The sequence below is a fragment of the Pezoporus wallicus genome, unplaced genomic scaffold, assembly GCF_028554395.1.
Source record: "Pezoporus wallicus isolate ANWC-B61680 ecotype Strahan unplaced genomic scaffold, APGP_CSIRO_Pwel_v1 contig_8517, whole genome shotgun sequence".
NCBI lineage: Eukaryota > Metazoa > Chordata > Aves > Psittaciformes > Psittacidae > Pezoporus > Pezoporus wallicus.
Window position 1 is genome coordinate 192369 of NW_026635263.1, and position 16601 is coordinate 208969.

Genomic DNA, 16601 nt, shown 5'->3' on the forward strand with positions numbered 1-16601 from the left:
GGGGAGCTCGGACCTCCCCCCCCCTCGCCACCGCCTTCACCCCTGCCCTGCCATGTGCCCAGGGCCAGCATGGGGGAAGTGGGAGGGGGGAAATCAGCGTGGAGAGAGGATGTTGGGGGGCCCTGAGGGTCAGCGGGTGACACTTTGCAGCCATCCCCCCCCCCCCGTACCCCCGCAGGGTCGGAGGCCGCGGTGATGGGCTGCGCGAAGCGGGGTTTGGGCTGGGGCCGAGGAAGAAAGAGGAGGATGAGGAAGGGGGCGATGCCGGGCAGGGTGACTACAAGTCCCATGAGGCCGGGCGGTGCGGGGGGGGGGGGGGGGGGCGCGGGGGAAGCACCGTGCGGGAGGTGCCGGTTCCTCCCCGCCCCGCGCCCCCCCGCGCCCCGCTCCGCCCCGCGCCGCGCCCGCCGCGCCGCTCCAGCATGCACGGAGGATGCTCGCGTCTTGCTCAGGCAGGAAGGGGCCGGAGGGCAGGTACCCGCTGCACTACCTCGTCTGGCACAACCGCGCCCGCGACCTGGACCGGGAGCTCAGCGCCAAGCAGGTGGGGGAGTGGGGGGGTAAGGGGGGTACCCCCGGGCACGGCCCGGTTCTGCTCGGTTCAGCTGATGCAATGCTGCCGGGCTGCAGCCGGGCTCCTGCTCGGGGCTGGGATGAGGATGGAGATGGTGGTGGTGCTGATAATGATGGGGTCCCTCGCGCGGCTGGCAGGGCTCTGGGGGTGCCGTGTGTCCCCCAGCACCCCGGGACTGTGCCGGCTGCTCCCGGGGCCGGCGCGGAGCAGTGGGTACCACCCGCCGGTCCCCTGCATCCCCCGGCGCATGCAGCCCCAAGCATCCCTTCCCACGTGTCCGCTGCTAGGCCTCTGCGGACCCTGCACCCCGACCTGCACCCCACTTCTTGGGGTGCTCACAGCCCCGCTGCTACCCCCCAGCTCCCCACCCTCAGGCTGAGCCCCCTGTGGGGAGAGACACAGGGCCCTGATGCTGCTATGGGGTGCAGACCCCAACCCCAAACGGCCAGTCGGGGTCTTCTCAGCGTGGGGGACCCCCGGTGTCCCCCATCCCGGGAGGCCCCCAGCCGGCGGGTGGTGGAGCACGTCCCCAGGCGGGTTCCCAGCCTCCCTTCTCCCCCGTGGCGTTGCAATTCAGGTAATTAAAACCCAACCCCGAAGACGCAGGAAACCGCAGGCGCTGGAGGGAGGCTGGTGGTGAGGCTGTGACCAGCATCCCCGCTCCCTCGGCCGGGCTCCCGGCACCCCAGGGTGCTGAGGGCCGCGCCGGATGGACCCCGCTGATGCACAAACCAGGGGGCTGCTGTACCACGATGCTCCCGCCGGGATGCAGGCGATGGCTCCCGCCACACCCGCCTCCATTGTGGGGGCCAGCCGGGATGGATGCGCCGGCATCGCCCCATCGCCGGCACGTTTATTCCCGTGGTGATTTGGGGTCGTTTTTCCCAGGAGCTCGGTGTGGTGCAGATCAAAGCTGGGTGCAGGCGGCGGCGGCGGCTCAGGAGATGCTGGGGATGCAGGGAGGGTTTCCAACACACCCTGCGCCTGGCTCTGGAGGGGCTCTGACATGGTCCCTGCTGCCATTTGCAGGGTGAAAGCAAAGCCGGCTCTGTGTGCACCCATGGGTGCTGCAGGCCAGACCCCAGGGCAGGTGGGGGTTTGGGGCGAGCCCAAGCTGACCCCCCCATCCCTATCCAGGGCATCCAGGGACACGGCTCAGTACACATGCAGGCGTTTGGGGATGGGAAGTGCTGGGGCAGCTGGCAGCATTGCTCCTCTTCATGTCCCCATAAGGGCCCTCTGTGGGTCACCCCTGAATTGTCACCATGAGCTCTTGTCCACGCTTGCCTCCACCTGGGGAGTGAGGGCCAGCGGGTCCCCCTGGCAGAGGCAGCACAAGGAGGTGGCAGGCAGTGACACAGAGCCCATTGTACCAGGACATCCCACACCACAGCCTGCCCTGTCGCACATGGCCGGGACCCAGGGCTGCAAAGGGACAGCAGCGCCCAGCACCACCTCCCCGTGCTGGCCCGTGTCCCCTGATGCCACCCGGGAGCAGACGCTGGGGTCCCCCACCCTGGGGACAACCCCGGCACAGGGGATGCTCTGTGCCACGTCCTGGCTGGCGCGGGAGGAGCAGCCAGGGCTGCACCGCTGCCACCCCAGGGCCATCCCTGTCCCCATCCCCGGTGGGTGCCACAGCCCCAGGAGGGGCAGCGCTCCGAGGTCTGTGCTGCAGCCCCTTGAGCTGGAGCTGTCCCAGCGCCAGGCCCAGGACCGAGCTCTTGCTGGTAAAAACTGGGTCATGCCGTGTCCCCCGGGGGTGGCTCCTGTGCCGCATCCCCGGAGCGGGGACCCTGATCCCGCCTGGCACTGGGGCAAGGCTGCAGCTGGGGAGCCCCACTGAGCCTGCAGCACCCGTCCCCCAGCTGGGGGGCGATTGCTTTAATGAGAGTCATTTCATTAGCGCAATTAAGCAGCGGCAGTCGCCTGGAGAGCGGTGGAGCAGCGCGTTGGCTCCTGGAGAGCCGGGGGCTGTTTTGCTCCAGTGGTGTGGGCAGCCTGGTGGGGGTTCCCCTTCATGGTGAGCCCCTGGGGGTGAGGGGCGTGGGGATGTCCCTGAGCAGGGATGGGGACTCCCTGGGGCAGAGGGAATGCAGGATGTGCCCAAGAGCGAGGCAGGGACTTGCTGCGGGCAGGAGCCTGGCTTTAGAGAGCCCACACCCCAACCCTGCCCAGCCCCAGACACCTCTGGGGTGCCTGGTTCCACTTGGCACCTTTGGGTCCTGCAGCCCAGCTTTGTCCTCCCCAAAACCCATGCCTTGATTCGGGGTCCATCCCACTGCCCTCTCCCCTGGCTGCACGCAGCTACCGCTCTCCAGGCACAAGGTACTGGGGGGCAGAAGCTGGTCCCCCGCTGCCGCTCCATCATCCCCTGCGCCGTATCCCCAGCCTGGGGTGTGGGTGCGATGCTGCACCCCACACAGGTTCTCGGGGTGCCCATCACCACCACCACCCCCCCCCACCCGCGAGGGATTCCTCAGGCCTGGCCGGGTGCCCGGCTCTGGGCTTGGCACAAACAATGGCAGCCCCAGCGTGCGGCTCCCCGGGGCCGGGGATCCTCGGAGCAGTCGCTCCGCTCACGCAGCCGCCTGCGGCTCAGGCAAGGGAACACGTGCGCCCGCCGCAGCCACGCTCCGGGCCTCGGCAGAGGGGGGCTGCCAGCGGGTGCTGCCTGGCAACTGGGCAGCAGCACCCCCCCTTGCATCCAAACCACAGAGGTGGGGGCTTTCCCCAAGCTTGCAGCTGCATCAAGCCGTGCAGAGCCCCATGCGCCGCGCCGGTGGCATCCCTGCGCCCCAATGCCATGCCCCTGCTCCATGCCCATATGGGTGGGTAGAGCCCGGCCTGTCCGTGCTGGGCTGTGCTGGGGGCTGGCAGCACCACTGCACTCTGCCCATGGGTCTGAGGAGCAGGGAGAGCCTTTTGGGGTGCATCTCCCGGGGGAGCTGAGAGGATGCTCGCTGAGATGCCATCGGATGCTGGCTGCTTGCGGGAGCTTCACATCTGCATTGGAGGGCAAGGTCTGGCCACCCCGGATGGTCCCTGAGGCCTGTTCCCTCCTGGCAGACTGACATTGAGCAGCTGGACCCCCGAGGACGCACCCCACTGCACCTGGCCACCACGCTGGGCCACCTCGAGTGTGCCAGGGTGCTGCTGAAGCATGGTGCTGACGTGGGCAAGGAGAACCGCAGCGGCTGGACGGGTGAGCCTTGGTCCTCCATCAACCTGCCCTGGCATGGGCATGGGTATGGGCACACTTGATGGTGGAGCTCCCCAAGGGACAGCTCGCATGGTGGTGCATGCATGTGGCCACCTCTGCCGTGCCACAGCCCTGGGCAACTGCCCTTCTGTGCCCTGCAGTCCTACAGGAGGCTGTGAGCACGCGGGACCTGGAGCTGGTGCAGTTGGTCCTGCGCTACCGTGACTACCAGAGAGCCATCAAACGCCTGGCTGGGATCCCCATCCTGCTGGAGAAGCTGCGCAAGGTATCCCCATCCCTCCATCCCATGGGAATAGTAGGGTGGGATGGCGGGCAGGGGGATACTGGCCACAGGTTCCTCCTGACCCCATTGGGCTCTCGGCAGGCCCAGGACTTCTATGTGGAGATGAAGTGGGAATTCACCAGCTGGGGTAAGCTCGGGGTAGAGCGTTGCTGGGGTCAGAGCGGGAGTCCCCCAGCCCCAACACCATCCCCATCCCCAGGATGGTGGACACTGTCCCCCCTCTCCCCACGCACTCCAAGCTTGCAGACCCCTGTCCCCAGATGCATCCCCCCCCAGCTCAGTGCTGTCAGCCCACTCGGGGTGCAGGTTGGCCCCATCCCTGGCTGGGCTATCACCGTCTCTCCCCAGTGCCGCTGGTGTCCAAGATCTGCCCCAGCGACACCTACAAGGTGTGGAAGAGCGGCCAGAACCTGCGGGTGGACACGACGCTGCTGGGCTTTGACCATATGACCTGGCAGCGGGGCAACCGCAGCTTCGTCTTTAGGGGGCAAGGTGAGACCGCAGCAGGATCCCCCCCCGGTGCCCTCAATGGGGAGCAGCACTGCGGAGCGCGGGTGACGTGGTTGTCCTGACCCTGCTCCCTGCAGACACCAGCGCGGTGGTGATGGAGATCGACCACGACCGGCGGGTGGTGTACTCGGAGACGCTGGCCCTGGCCGGCCACGACCAGGAGGTGCTGCTGGCTGCTGTGCAGCCCACCGAGGAGCAGGTGATGGGGCGGCTCACGGCCCCCGTCGTCACCACGCAGCTCGACACCAAGAACATCGCCTTCGAGAGGTGGGCTGGGGGCAGCACCGGGCCCATCCGTCCCTAGGGATGCGCAGCCCCGCAGAGGCTGGATGAGCGAGACCATCCATCGCTCACTGTTGTGTCCCCCAAGGAACAAGTCCGGCATTCTGGGCTGGAGGAGTGAGAAGACGGAAATGGTGAATGGGTACGAGGCCAAGGTGAGGGGCAGGGGTTGAGCTGCCTGAAGGGATATGGCTGGTTGTGGGTTGGGGGGTATCCACATCAGCCATTCCCCCCTCCTCATCCAGGTCTACGGCGCATCCAATGTGGAGCTGATCACGCGGACACGGACCGAGCACCTCTCGGACCAGCACAAGGGCAAGAGCAAAGGTGGAACCGGCACGGGCTGGGTGGGCAGAGCATCGTGCCCGCTCTAGCCCTCACCCCCTCATGTCCCACAGGCAGCAAGACCCCTCTGCAGTCCTTCCTGGGCATCGCCGAGCAGCACGTGGGGCCCAACAACGGGGTGAGCGTCCCATGGGTCTGGGGGGTGTCCCCACACTTGGACACCCCCTCACCCCCCTGGGCCGTCCCATAGACGCTGATCACGCAGACACTGAGCCACGCCAACCCCACCGCCATCACCCCGGAGGAGTACTTCAACCCCAACTTCGAGCTGGGCAACCGGGACATGGGGCGGCCCATGGAGCTCACCACCAAGACACAGAAGTGAGGGGGGAAGGAGCAGAGTGGGGACCCCCCTGTCCTTCCCCCCCCCCCCATCTCCTTGCCCGCTGCAGAGCCCCCCATGGGGGGGCAGGCAGGGGGTCCCCAGCCCGGCGCCTGTCCCCGGCAGGTTCAAGGCGAAGCTGTGGCTGTGTGAGGACCACCCGCTGTCCCTCTGCGAGCAGGTTGCCCCCATCATTGACCTCATGGCAATAAGCAACGCGCTCTTCGCCAAGCTCCGGGACTTCATCACCCTGCGCCTCCCGCCCGGCTTCCCCGTCAAGATCGGTACGAGGAGGGGGGGGTCTTTAGGGGTACAGGTGATGCAGCCGGATTCCCTGCCTGCTTCTTATCCCATTTCCCACAGAAATCCCTATCTTCCACATCCTCAACGCCCGCATCACCTTTGGGAACCTCAATGGGTGCGACGAGCCCGTCAGCTCCCTGCGGCACAGCCCCAGCAGCGAGGCCCCTTCACCCAGCAGCGACTCTTCCAGTGTCAGCAGCTCCAGCTCCCTGAGTACGTGGGGTTAAGGGGGGACACGGGTGCTGGGGTAGGGAGGGGGGACACGGAGGGGTACCCAGCCTTTCGGTGCCTGTCTCCCGTAGCCTCATGCCGCGTGTGTGAGATGGACCCGGCCCTGTTCGAGGTGCCGCGGGGGTACAGCGTGGTGGGGACGCACCAGGACGCCCTGCGGGAGGATGAGGATGATCTGCTGCAGTTCGCCATCCAGCAGAGCCTGCTGGAGGCAGGCAGTGAGTACGACCAGGTGGGTGCTGACACCCCCCCCCACCTCCCATTGCCCACCCCATCCTGATGCTGCTGCGGGAGGTTCATCCCACCTTGCCCCATCCCTGCGCCCCAAGGTGATGGGTCAGCACCCATGCCATGGAGCTATATTTTGGGGTGCTCAGGGCAAAACGGGTGCCACCCTCTGACACCCCCCCCCCCCGTAGGTGACCATTTGGGAGGCGCTAACCAACAGCAAGCCAGGCACCCACCCCAGGTCCCACGAGGGCCGCCGGGGAGACAGGTTGGTAAGGTCCAGCCAGCCCCCCCCCCCCCCCCCGGGGGAGCGGGTGCTGGCTCCGCAGGGACCCCCATTGAGACCCTGCCGACCCCCCAGGACTCCCCAGCACACAGCAGCGCCCCGGCCCCCCGCTGCCCCAGCGCCGGGGGGGGGCCGGGGGCCCAGCCCCCTGTTCCCCAGCTACGCGGAGCAGTTGCGCTTGGCCATGGCGCTGTCGGCGCGGGAGCAGGAGGAGGCCGAGCGCCGGACGCGCCAGGAGGAGGAGGATCTGCAGCGGATCCTGCAGCTCTCGCTGACGGAGAAGTGACCCCGCACCCCCACTGACCCCCCCCCCCCTCCATCCCTATGGGGATGGGGATGCGGGCGGTGCCGTGCGTGGGGGCACAGAGGGGGAGCGGGGTGGGGGCAGGCAGCCCGAGCACTGCAAGCGGGGAGGGGGGGGGTGCAGGATTTGGCCTTGGTGTGGGGGAGATCATCCCTATAGGTGGGGTGAAGGGGGGGCACCCCACAGCAGGATGGGGTGGGGATGGGTGGCGGGGACCGGGGGGGGCAACCCTACAGACTGTACCCACCCCTGGGACCCCCAACCGCACTGTGGGGTGCTGCTCGGCCCCTCACCCTAGGGAGGCGGTGGGGGGCACATCCTGCCCCAGATGGGGGTCTGCCAGGTGTGTGGGGTCCCGGGCTGTCCCCTAGAGCTGGGGGGGCTCTGCCCAGCCCCCCCCGAGCCCCCTCAGCCCAGGCGCTACCAAGTGCACTTACCCGGGAGCTGCTCTGCCTGCCATGGGAGGGGCTCAGCCCCATTGCACCCCACAGCCAGTGTGGGGACCCCCACCCCGGAGCGGGGGTCCACTGGGGCAGCCAAGGGGGTGCCTGTAAAAGGCCACCCGCTGTCACCCCCCTTAACCCCCTGCTTGCATCACACCTGCCCTGCTCGGATGCCCCCCCCCCCCTTGGCAGCGCTGCACCCCCTCATCCCGGGCACTGATCCCGAAGGAAACCTTATGTCAATGGTGCTAACCCCCGGCCCCCCCTGCCCCGGGCTGCTCCTCCTTTGCACATGGGGGGCTGGGGGCAACGGGAGGGGGGGCCGGGCTCGCTCCCCTGGGACTTTTCACAGCCGGTGCCCCCCCATCCACCCCATGCACCCCACAAGCAACATCTGGGCCAGGGCCGGGGGAGCCCGAGCAGCTCCGACCGCGGCCAACACCAATAAATGCTCTTTAATGTTTGTCTCTCTCGGCCTCTCTGTGCCTGCCCCAGGGCAGGGGGGTGCAGGCAGGACCCCCCCCCTTCAGCATGGCAGCCCCATGTCCCTGGTACCCGCCACACAGCCATGGGTGGCTGAGCCCTTTATTAAAGGGGGACCCAGGAGCAAAGAGCCGGGTGGGAGCAGCCGCCGAGGGGGCGATGGGGCAGGGGGAAGCAAAGGGGGTGATGGAGGGGGATGTAGCACCTGTACCCAAGCACATCCTGACCATGGGGGGGGTCCAACAGCTCCCTGTGCTGGGAGGATGCTGGCATCCGGCTTGCAGGTCCCTGAGGAGGGATGCTCAGCAGCCCCAGCCTGGGGGCACTGAAGTGGGACCCCCTCGGGTGCCAGGACACCATCGGAGCAGGATGTGACTGATGCCACTGGGAGGGGGGGGGTGTCCAGGGTCTGATCCCCTCCCTGCAGCCTCGGCTCCTGGGGAAAGAACACGGCTCTGGGCTCCTGCCCTCTGCGGGGACTCGGCTTTAATCCCCGGGGGGGCCGGGGCAGTCCTGGCCGTGGCCACCGCATTAGTCCGTGCCGTTGGTGAACTGGCCGAGTTTGTTCTCCAGGTCGGAGATGCGCTTCTCGTGCGCTTGGACCGTCTCCTTCAGGGCACGGATCTCCTCCAGCACCTCCTGCAAGGCTGGCTGCTGCTGGGGGACACACACAGGGTCACCGGGGAGCCCCTTCCAATCCCCCCCCACACCCCACTGCAGGCAGGGGAGAGCCCTGCCGCAACGTCCCCGTCCCCAGGACACTCACAGAGACGTTGGGGTCACAACCGGAGTGGCTGCGGCGGGGGCCGGGGGGGGGTTTGTTGTCCAGGATGTTCTTCTTGACCACCTTCAGCTCCCGGTTCTTGATGGGGACGTACCCATCCCGCAGCGAGATGAGGATGGGCTCAGCATCCTTCCCGGACAGCCACTCATCTGCCTCCAGCGCCGGCTCCGGGCCCGGCGTGTCGGGATACAGGTCATCCTGGAAGAGGTCTGACTGCGGGGCGAGGCAGACTGCAATGAGACAAGATGTCCCCTCTTTACCCCCCCATCTCCCCTGGGACCCAACGGACTCACCTTGCGCGGCACCGTCATGACGATGGGCTCGCACTTGCGCTCGTGCAGCTTGAAGAACCTGCGTGGGGCAGAGGCACTCAGGGTCCAGCCACCCCTTTGTGGCCCCTCCGGGTCCCCTGAGCCTCCCCCAAGCTCTTACCTGGCGATCTCACACTTGCTGACGTCCAGCCCACGCTTGGGCATGAAGCCCATGCCCCGCTGCGGCTCCTTGCTGCTGTAGGTGTTCAGGTAGTGCACGTAGGGCGCCTCATCCGTGATCTCGAAGTACCGGATGCTGCTGTCACCCTGCGGGTGTGGGGACGGCGGTCAGCCAGCCCTGGCACCCCCACAGACATGGGTGGCATCAGGGGGTGCACCCCAGCAGGGGTTTTACCTTGCCACAGAGGTAGACGATGCTGGAGTCAGCGTCATAGAAGGGCAGCAGGACCCCGTTGCTTGTGTCCATCTCCTGCAGGGCGATCGGCTCCTCAAAGTTGTTCTGTGGGGCCGGGGCAGTGGGGGGTGAGTGGTGGTCCCCAAACCCCTGGCCGTGGTTAGTCACACATTAGGCACAGCACTCTGCAGGGACAGGGCTTGTCCCCTACCCGGTACACAACCCCCCGGGCACACACCTTGTCATGCCCCCCACCTAGCACACCCTGCCCTGCTCCTACTCACCTGCATGACTGGGTGCACCCCAGCCTTGTGCTCCCACACCCCCCCCCCCCAGCACTCCTTGTTCCCCCATCCCCAGCACAGCACAGCACACTTGGGAACTTGGCATCTTTATGAGGGGGATGCAGCAGGCACCCCACCCCGGGGCAGGGAAGGGGGCAGAGGTTTGGGGGGGGCCAAGTTCCGGGGGCAGCACTCCATGCGGCCTTGTTACCGGGTCCCATAAGCCCAGCTCCCGCTGGCTCATTCTGGTAAAGCCCGTGGTAAAGATGTGTCCTTCCCGCGTGAAGATGGCCCGCACGGGCCTCAGCCCTTCGTGGGGGGCAAACCTCTCCTGGGGGAAGGGGGGAGAGAGTCAGCATGGAGCACGGGATGGGGGGAAAATGGGAGGGGGTCCGGATCTGTCCCCTTGAAGAGATGCTGAGTCCTGCTGCTGGGGAGTGCATGAAGCTCCTGGAGTGCATGTGCTGCTGGAGAGCATCCCTGGTACCCAGCATATCTCTGGTACCCAGCGCATCCGTGGTACCCAGTGCATCCGTGGTACCCAGTGCATCTCTGGTACTCAGTGCATCTCTGGTACTTGGAGCATCCCTGGTAGCTGGAACATCACTGGTACCCAGAGCATCCCTAACACCCGGTGCATCCCCAGCTTGGCAGAGCTCCACAGTGTCCCCAGAGCGGTGCTGGCCAGGCAGGAGCCGCTGTCTCATACCAGGTCCCAGAGGGCCAGCTGCCGCTCGCTCATCTTGCTGAAGCCGGTGGTGAAGATCTTGCCATCGGCCATGAAGATGGCGCGGATGGGGCGGACGCCGTCGTGGGGTTTGTCTTTCTCCTGCGCCGGCCGTTAGCGGGTTAAAACCAAACACAGAGACGCGCGGTGCAGGGGGTTAGTAGGGTCAGGCAGGCACTGGGGGGGGGGGGGCCGCGGCAGGCTGGTGGGGGGGGACACATTGGGGACACTCACCGCCACAACCTGCTGCTTGCGGGGGTCAATGATTCGGACCTTCTTGTCCTTGCAGGTGGTGACGAGGAGGCTGCCGTTGTGGTTCCAGCCCACGTTGTAGATGAGGTCGGTGTGCATGTCATCCAGCGCCAGCAGCATCTCCCCCGTGCCCACGTTCCACAGGATCACCAGGTTGTCGCAGCCTGTGGAGGACCAGTGGGGTAGACAACATCACCCCACAGAACCCCCTCTAAACGCCAGGGAGGTGACCTGGGGACCCCCTTTTACCTGCGCTGAGCAGCACGTTGCGGGCGATGGGATGCCACGAGATGATGCTCACCCGCTTGGAGTGTCCCTCCAGCGTCACCACCGGCTCCGTGATGTTGCGCATGGGGACGTAGTCAGGGATCTGCCACACCTTGAAGGGGGGGGGGGACACGGACAGCGGCGTGTGGGATGATGGGGATCACCCCACGCCTGAGCACTAAGCGGCTGAGGGCCTCGGAGCCAATTAACCTCATCCTTAATCCCGGCTCAGGCTGCAGGAGGGTGGCAAGGGGACAACAACAGCGCCTCCATCCTGGGGTGCATCCCTCGCACTTGGGGTGCTGATGGGCACAGGGAAACGGGTGCACCCCCAGTACCCCCCCCCCCCCCCCCCCAGCTATTCCTGGGTGCTGAGTCGCCCATGCGGGTATATTTAGCACAAAGTGCTGCATCATGGAGAGAGCAGCCGCCGCCAGCGTGAACGCATGGCACCGCGGCTAAAAATAGCCCAGGGACACTTCGCAGGCAACGGGATGGGGGGGGCGATGCCCTGCACGGCTCCCCCTGCGCCCGACACCCCCCTCCCGCCCTGGTCTGCCCCTCACCATGACGGTGGTGTCCTCCGAGGCGCTGGCGATGACGTTGTCGTTGTGGGGGCACCAGTCGATGTCCAGAACAGGCGCCGTGTGCCCCGTCACCAGCGGGTGGTTCTTGTCCACCCGTCCCGTCTGCAAGGCCCAGGTGCCCGGGTGAGTACCCAGCAGTGTGTGTGTGTGTGGGGGGGACGCTGCCAGGTGAACCCCCAAACCCCAGCATGGCCACAGCGTGGTGCTGTGGCACAACAGGGACACGCAGGGGGCCCAGAGCTTTGCTCCTGCCTTGAAGGGGGAAACCGAGGCATGCAGTGGGAATGGGCTCACTGAGCATGAGGCCCTTAATGGGGCATGGAGGGGATCAGTGTGACCTGGGAGAGGTTGTTTTGTGTCCTCCTTGCTGACAAGGAGAGGTTGGGGATCCCCTCCAAGCCCCTCTGCTGGGGTGGGCAGCACAGACCCCCACCCCACTGGGATGCCCCCTGCACATCTTGTGCTCCCAGGGAATTCCGGATGGGAAGCAAGCAGCCAGGGGTTTCCTGCATCCCCTCAGGTGCCCTCGGGACATCACCCTTCATGCACGCAGAAGATCAGCCCAGGCTGTCCATTCCCCAAGCACCCATGAGAGGATGGAGATACTGGGGCAAAACTGGGCGACTCTGGGGGCACAGCAGCCCCACAAAAGCAGAGCCCATCAGTGCATCCCCCCCCAGTACATTCCATCAGGGCTCAGTCCTCAACAGTCCCCCCGCTCACCTTGGCAAGGGGCAGGACGATGAAGGCCCCCCCGCCACCGGACTCCACGATGATGGCCACAAACTTGGGGTTGACGGCGCAGAAGGAGCTGTCACACGTCACCTTGGAGACACGGATGTCCTCATACATCTGGTCGGCCTTCACCGGCTGCCCAAACACGTGCCGGAACTTGCTCTGGCGCACCACGCGTCGGCTCATGGCTGGAGGGGGGGCCAGGGTCAGGCCATGACCCCCCCCGGCACAGCAGGGAGAGGTTTTGGTGCCCTTATCCCCCTGATAAATCACCCCTATCCTGGGCACAGAGGGAAGCCTTGGGACATGGAGATGTCAGGGGATGGGGATGCAGGATGGCGCCTGATGTGGCCCTTATCCCATGCAGGGAGCTGGGACAGCCCTTGTGCAGGGGTGTGTGGGTGCTGCAAGCGCTGGGGATGAGCATCCTGTGGCCAGAGACACTCGATGGCTGGGCAGTGACATGGTCATGCCATGATGCGCTGCTGTGCCCTGTGGCTGTGCCGTGTCCCAAGACCAGCACAGGGGGTGGCACTTGGGCAGCTGCAGTAGATAAATGGGGCTGAGAAGAACTGAAGGTGGACATAGAGGTGCCTCGCACCACGTCACAGTTTGTCCCCTTGTGATCCATTCTGCATCAGTGGCACAAAGATACCTGGCTTGACACAGCAAGCAGAAGGGAGGCTATGCATCCAGCATTGCTTATCCCATGCCTGCCCCGTGGGCTCCTGCATGTGTCATCCATTCTGCATCCACAGCCCATTCCCCTGGCACTGACCCTGGGCCAGGGCTGGACCTGGCCCAGCCATGCAGCCCTGTGGGCACCCCGGGGTGCAGAGGAGCCCCCTGTGCTCACCATGGCCCCAGCAGGGTTCCCATCCCAGCCGGGCACGCTGCCCGCCATCACCCATCTCTCTCCCAAGCCTCTGCTGCTCCTGGGACCTACCAAAGGGTACTGAGCCCCTCAGGACCCCTGGAGCTGGGGCTCTGCAGCACCCATGAGCCACTGACTAGGGACCCTGCTGCGCTCTCTGGGGGCCTCAACCATTGTCAGGGGCTGTATCCAGCCACCAAAACTCATCCAGGAGCACCAGGCACCACTGCTGAGGGCAAGATAGGAACAGATCTCCCCCCCCATGACCAGGCCGGTGGCTTTTGGCCAGGGCACGTGCAGCACTGAGCCAAGCCACATCTGCCCAGCCCCTGGGTGTCCCCAGGGGTTCTTGTGGCCCTTCAGCATCATCCCTGGCCTGGCGGAATGGGTTGTGGGTTGGAGCCTGGCTACCAAGGGGGCTGGACACTGGTACCGCTGCTGTCAGCCCCAGGGCCCCAGACACGGTCCCCAGCCCTGGGGAGGGGAGAGTGGGCTCCATGGGGACAACCTCTGGGTACTTTGCAGCACAGTGGGAGCAGAGCTTGGGGTGTAGGGACACAAGGAGTGGGTGACAGCCTGGCTGGCTGGGCAGAGGGCATGCGGGGTGCAAGCAGGGTGCAGGCAGGGCACGGGGTGCAGGAATGGTGCAGGTGAGGAGCATATGTGTAGGCAGAGCGGAACAGGGTGCAGGCAGCGCAGAGGCTGCAGGGTGGGTGCAAGCAGAGTTGGACAGGGTGCAGGCAGAGCTGAGCGGGGTGCAGGCAGAGTTCAGGCAGGGTGCTGGCAGTGCTGAGCAGGGTGCAGACGGGATACAAGCAGGCTGCTAACGGTCTGCAGGCAGGGCGCTCGCAGGCTGCAGGCACGACAGCTGGATGGGGTGCAGGCAGGGTCGGATGGGGGGCTAGCAGCATACAGGCGGGGTTCAGGAGGGATACAGCAAGGTGCAGACAGGGCACATGCGGGATCCAGGCAGGATCCAGGCAGGACACAGCAGGACAGCCCCGCTCCCCGCTCCCCGGCCGTGCCATTACGTTGCCACGATTGAATCCGCAGCGGCTGCTCGGGAACGACCAGAGGTCACTGTCCAAATATAGCCATCTCCTGCGGGGCGGCGGCGGGCGCCGAGGGGCCGGGGGCCGGGGTCCCTCCGCACCCCCCCTTCCCGCCCCGTGCCCGGTCCCCGCTGCCCGGTCCCCGCTGCCCGCGCCCCGGCTCCCACCTGCGCTCCGCGGCTCCTGCGCGCTGCGGGCGCTGCGCCCCGCTCGGCTCCGCCCGGCCCGGCCCGGCCCCGCTGCGCTCCCCCCCCGCACACCACGGCCCGGCCCGGCCCGGCCCGGCCCCGCTCCGCCCGGCGCGGCTGCGCTCGGCTCCGCGCAGTGCCGCTGCCGCAGAGAACAGCTGAGCCGAGCCGGGAGCCGCGGCCGCCACAGCCCCCCCGCGGCGGGCACCGGGAGGTGGGGGGGGCCCGGTCCGGCCCCGCCTGTCCCCGCACCCCGCCCGGCCCCCGGCCCGGCCCCCTTTGGCACTGAAAGCGGGGGGCCCGCACCCCCCCATCCGCCCCCCGCGCGGTGCATGGGACCCCTGCGCACTGCGCTGCAGCGGGGTGGGGATGGGGGGAAGCCTCTTTGCGCTCTGAGAGACCACGGCGGGGGGTTCACCCCCCGACACTCCGCTTCCATCACTCCGGGGTCACTTCAGCTCAGGGCTCAAGCGGGCACAGGGCTGATGGGCATCACCGCATCCCTGCATTGGGTGCCCCCGCATCCTGCAGCCAGCCCAGTCCCACCAAAGCCATGGCCGTGGGCTGGCCCCAACCCCATGGGCTCATAACCTGCCCCCCCCCCTGGAGCGAGGGGGCTGCAAGCCCATAGGGATGATGAACCCACATCAGCCCTGCATAACGGGATGGTTACAGGCACATTCAGAAACCAGATTTGGAATTTAGCAGACGCCTGCCCCGCAGGGATGCCCTAGCCCAAGGGGATTAAGGGATTGTGGGGCTCGGGGACCGGTGGGAGGGGAGCTGCGGTTCCTGGAAAGGCAGCAAAGCCCTGGACCCTACAAGGGCACCGTGTGGAGCCAGGCAAGCATTGGCTGAGCCGGGCAGGAGGGGGCTGCTGGCAAAATGGAAGGGAAAAGGTGACATCCCTGCTCGCCTGGCCAAAGGGGTGGCGGGGAGGGAGCGGGCTGCAGAGCCCCCCCTGCCTGCCCTGGCCCACCATGGCTCTGGCTCACTCTGCCCTTGGCCCCATGTTCTGTATCAACTCCAAGCCACATCCCCAGTGAGCGCAGGAAAGGGCCTGGGAAGCCCTTCCCCAGCCGGTTATTTGGTGCTTGGATGCAGCTCAGCTCCTTGGTTGGCCATGGCGGGTCTGGTCCCGAGGGCAGCTAAAACCTTGCACCTCCTTGCTTCCAAACCAGGAGCCTCCCACAGCTCCTCTGCCTGTGGCAGTGCGAGATGGGACCTGCACTGTGCCAGGTTTTACACATGTAACACCCCCCCCCCCCCCGCAGCATCTTCCCTGGGGCTGCAGCAAGGTCTGGAAGAGCATCTTGCTTGGCAGCACAGCTCCTCAGTCCCTGCACGCATCACTTGGGACAGGATGGGTCCATCTACCCCTTCTGGCAGGGGACACGAGTGAACAACCCGGCTCTGGCTCCCCAGCCCCTGTGCTGAGAGCAGCACGGGGCCACTCATTGCCCCCCAGCCCCCCCCCAGAGGAGGCAGCAGGCCCACATCATCTTCAAAATAAAACTTTATTTATTCGGTAACAAGAACATTGAATCTGCACATCAGTGCACGAGTTCACATTTAAAAACAGCTGAGCACATCGGTCATAAAGTCTTTAGGGGGAAAGGGGACGATCCCAGCCACCAAGGAAGATCCAGGAGGAGCAGAGGGAAGCGCTCCCCGCTTTGCAACTCCACCACCAGGCATCCCCGGGGCGATCCCTACGCACCAGCACGGGCGCCACATCTCCATACAGGAAAATAAAAGGCACTGGCACCACCTTCTGCGCCAACAGAGATGTCTGCAGCGCGGGCGGGCTGTTAGCACCTCCTGCGCCAGGCCAGCGCCTGCCTCAGTCCCACACCAGCAAGGGTTCCGGGGGTCCCTCCCTTAGGGAGAAGCATGGGGGGGTGTGCATGGAGCTGGGACCAGATTAAGGCAGGACGCACCGTGAGGGGAGCAGCGGACCCGTGGTGGGCATGGCTTCCTCCTGCTGCTGGGCTGGGAGAGCGCTTGGAGCCAGGAGCAGGAGCAGTGCCCCGGTGCCCATTCCCTCCTCCGGCGGCCCGGAGCTGCAGGGGGTTCCCTTCGCTGGCAAAGGGACACGGAGCTAACCCCTGCCCCATCACCCCCAGAGCCCCTCCTGCCACCGCGCTGGGACCGTGCCCCCAAGGAAAGGGCTGAAAGGGGAAGAGATTTGTACAGGTCACAACTTCCCAAGCAGACCAGGCACACACACATATACACACACACACACACGCACACAGCATCGAGTGCAACAGAACAGTGTACAAACCACGTTCACACACACGCTATCCGCTTGTGCAAGGCTCACACGTTACAGTACAGCCGGGGCGGGCGAGGGGAGGCGATGGCT

The 16601-nt window shown here is 66.3% G+C and overlaps 2 protein-coding genes across 7 annotated transcripts; one reads left to right on the forward strand and one right to left on the reverse strand.

The window, feature by feature from the left end:
* Positions 1-365: 365 nt before the first annotated feature.
* On the forward strand, positions 366-7095 carry ANKRD13B (ankyrin repeat domain 13B). 2 transcript variants are annotated; one of them, XM_057414848.1, is made up of 15 exons: positions 366-544; positions 3644-3779; positions 3938-4062; positions 4162-4207; positions 4429-4572; positions 4668-4857; positions 4961-5027; positions 5118-5199; positions 5271-5335; positions 5408-5538; positions 5666-5823; positions 5903-6055; positions 6145-6305; positions 6493-6573; positions 6663-7095. In XM_057414848.1, exons 1-15 carry the CDS (start codon positions 434-436, stop codon positions 6888-6890), a joined length of 1878 nt encoding a protein of 625 aa, XP_057270831.1. In that variant the 5' UTR covers positions 366-433; the 3' UTR covers positions 6891-7095. The 2 variants fall into 2 exon arrangements, with proteins under 2 accessions (XP_057270831.1, XP_057270824.1); XM_057414841.1 differs by having other exon boundaries at positions 6493-7095.
* Positions 7096-8273: 1178 nt separating this feature from the next.
* Positions 8274-14340, reverse strand: CORO6 (coronin 6). 5 transcript variants are annotated; one of them, XM_057414954.1, is made up of 12 exons: positions 14213-14340; positions 12108-12307; positions 11364-11486; positions 10780-10909; positions 10513-10694; positions 10261-10380; positions 9763-9882; positions 9268-9372; positions 9034-9179; positions 8895-8952; positions 8584-8814; positions 8274-8471 (listed from the first exon to the last, which is right to left on the reverse strand). In XM_057414954.1, the coding sequence occupies exons 2-12, from the start codon at positions 12303-12305 to the stop codon at positions 8349-8351; spliced, it is 1536 nt and encodes a 511-aa protein (XP_057270937.1). In that variant the 5' UTR covers positions 12306-12307; positions 14213-14340; the 3' UTR covers positions 8274-8348. The 5 variants fall into 5 exon arrangements, with proteins under 5 accessions (XP_057270937.1, XP_057270929.1, XP_057270906.1 ...); XM_057414946.1 differs by lacking the exon at positions 10261-10380 and having other exon boundaries at positions 8274-8468; XM_057414923.1 differs by lacking the exon at positions 10261-10380.
* Positions 14341-16601: the final 2261 nt, after the last annotated feature.

What these genes read in the sequence shown, in the direction of transcription:
- ANKRD13B (XM_057414841.1), top strand. Translation starts at nt 434, where the DNA reads ATGCTCGCGTCTTGCTCAGGCAGGAAGGGGCCGGAGGGCAGGTACCCG. An exon ending in ACGTGGGGCCCAACAACGGG is followed by an intron (nt 5,336 to 5,407) that starts GTGAGCGTCCCA and finishes GCCGTCCCATAG; the next exon opens with ACGCTGATCACGCAGACACT. An exon ending in CGGCTTCCCCGTCAAGATCG is followed by an intron (nt 5,824 to 5,902) that starts GTACGAGGAGGG and finishes CATTTCCCACAG; the next exon opens with AAATCCCTATCTTCCACATC.
- CORO6 (XM_057414954.1), bottom strand. Translation starts at nt 12,305, where the DNA reads ATGAGCCGACGCGTGGTGCGCCAGAGCAAGTTCCGGCACGTGTTTGGG. An exon ending in TCGTCCTGCCCCTTGCCAAG is followed by an intron (nt 11,487 to 12,107) that starts GTGAGCGGGGGG and finishes TGGGCCTTGCAG; the next exon opens with ACGGGACGGGTGGACAAGAA. An exon ending in TCGTCTACCTCTGTGGCAAG is followed by an intron (nt 9,180 to 9,267) that starts GTAAAACCCCTG and finishes CCACACCCGCAG; the next exon opens with GGTGACAGCAGCATCCGGTA.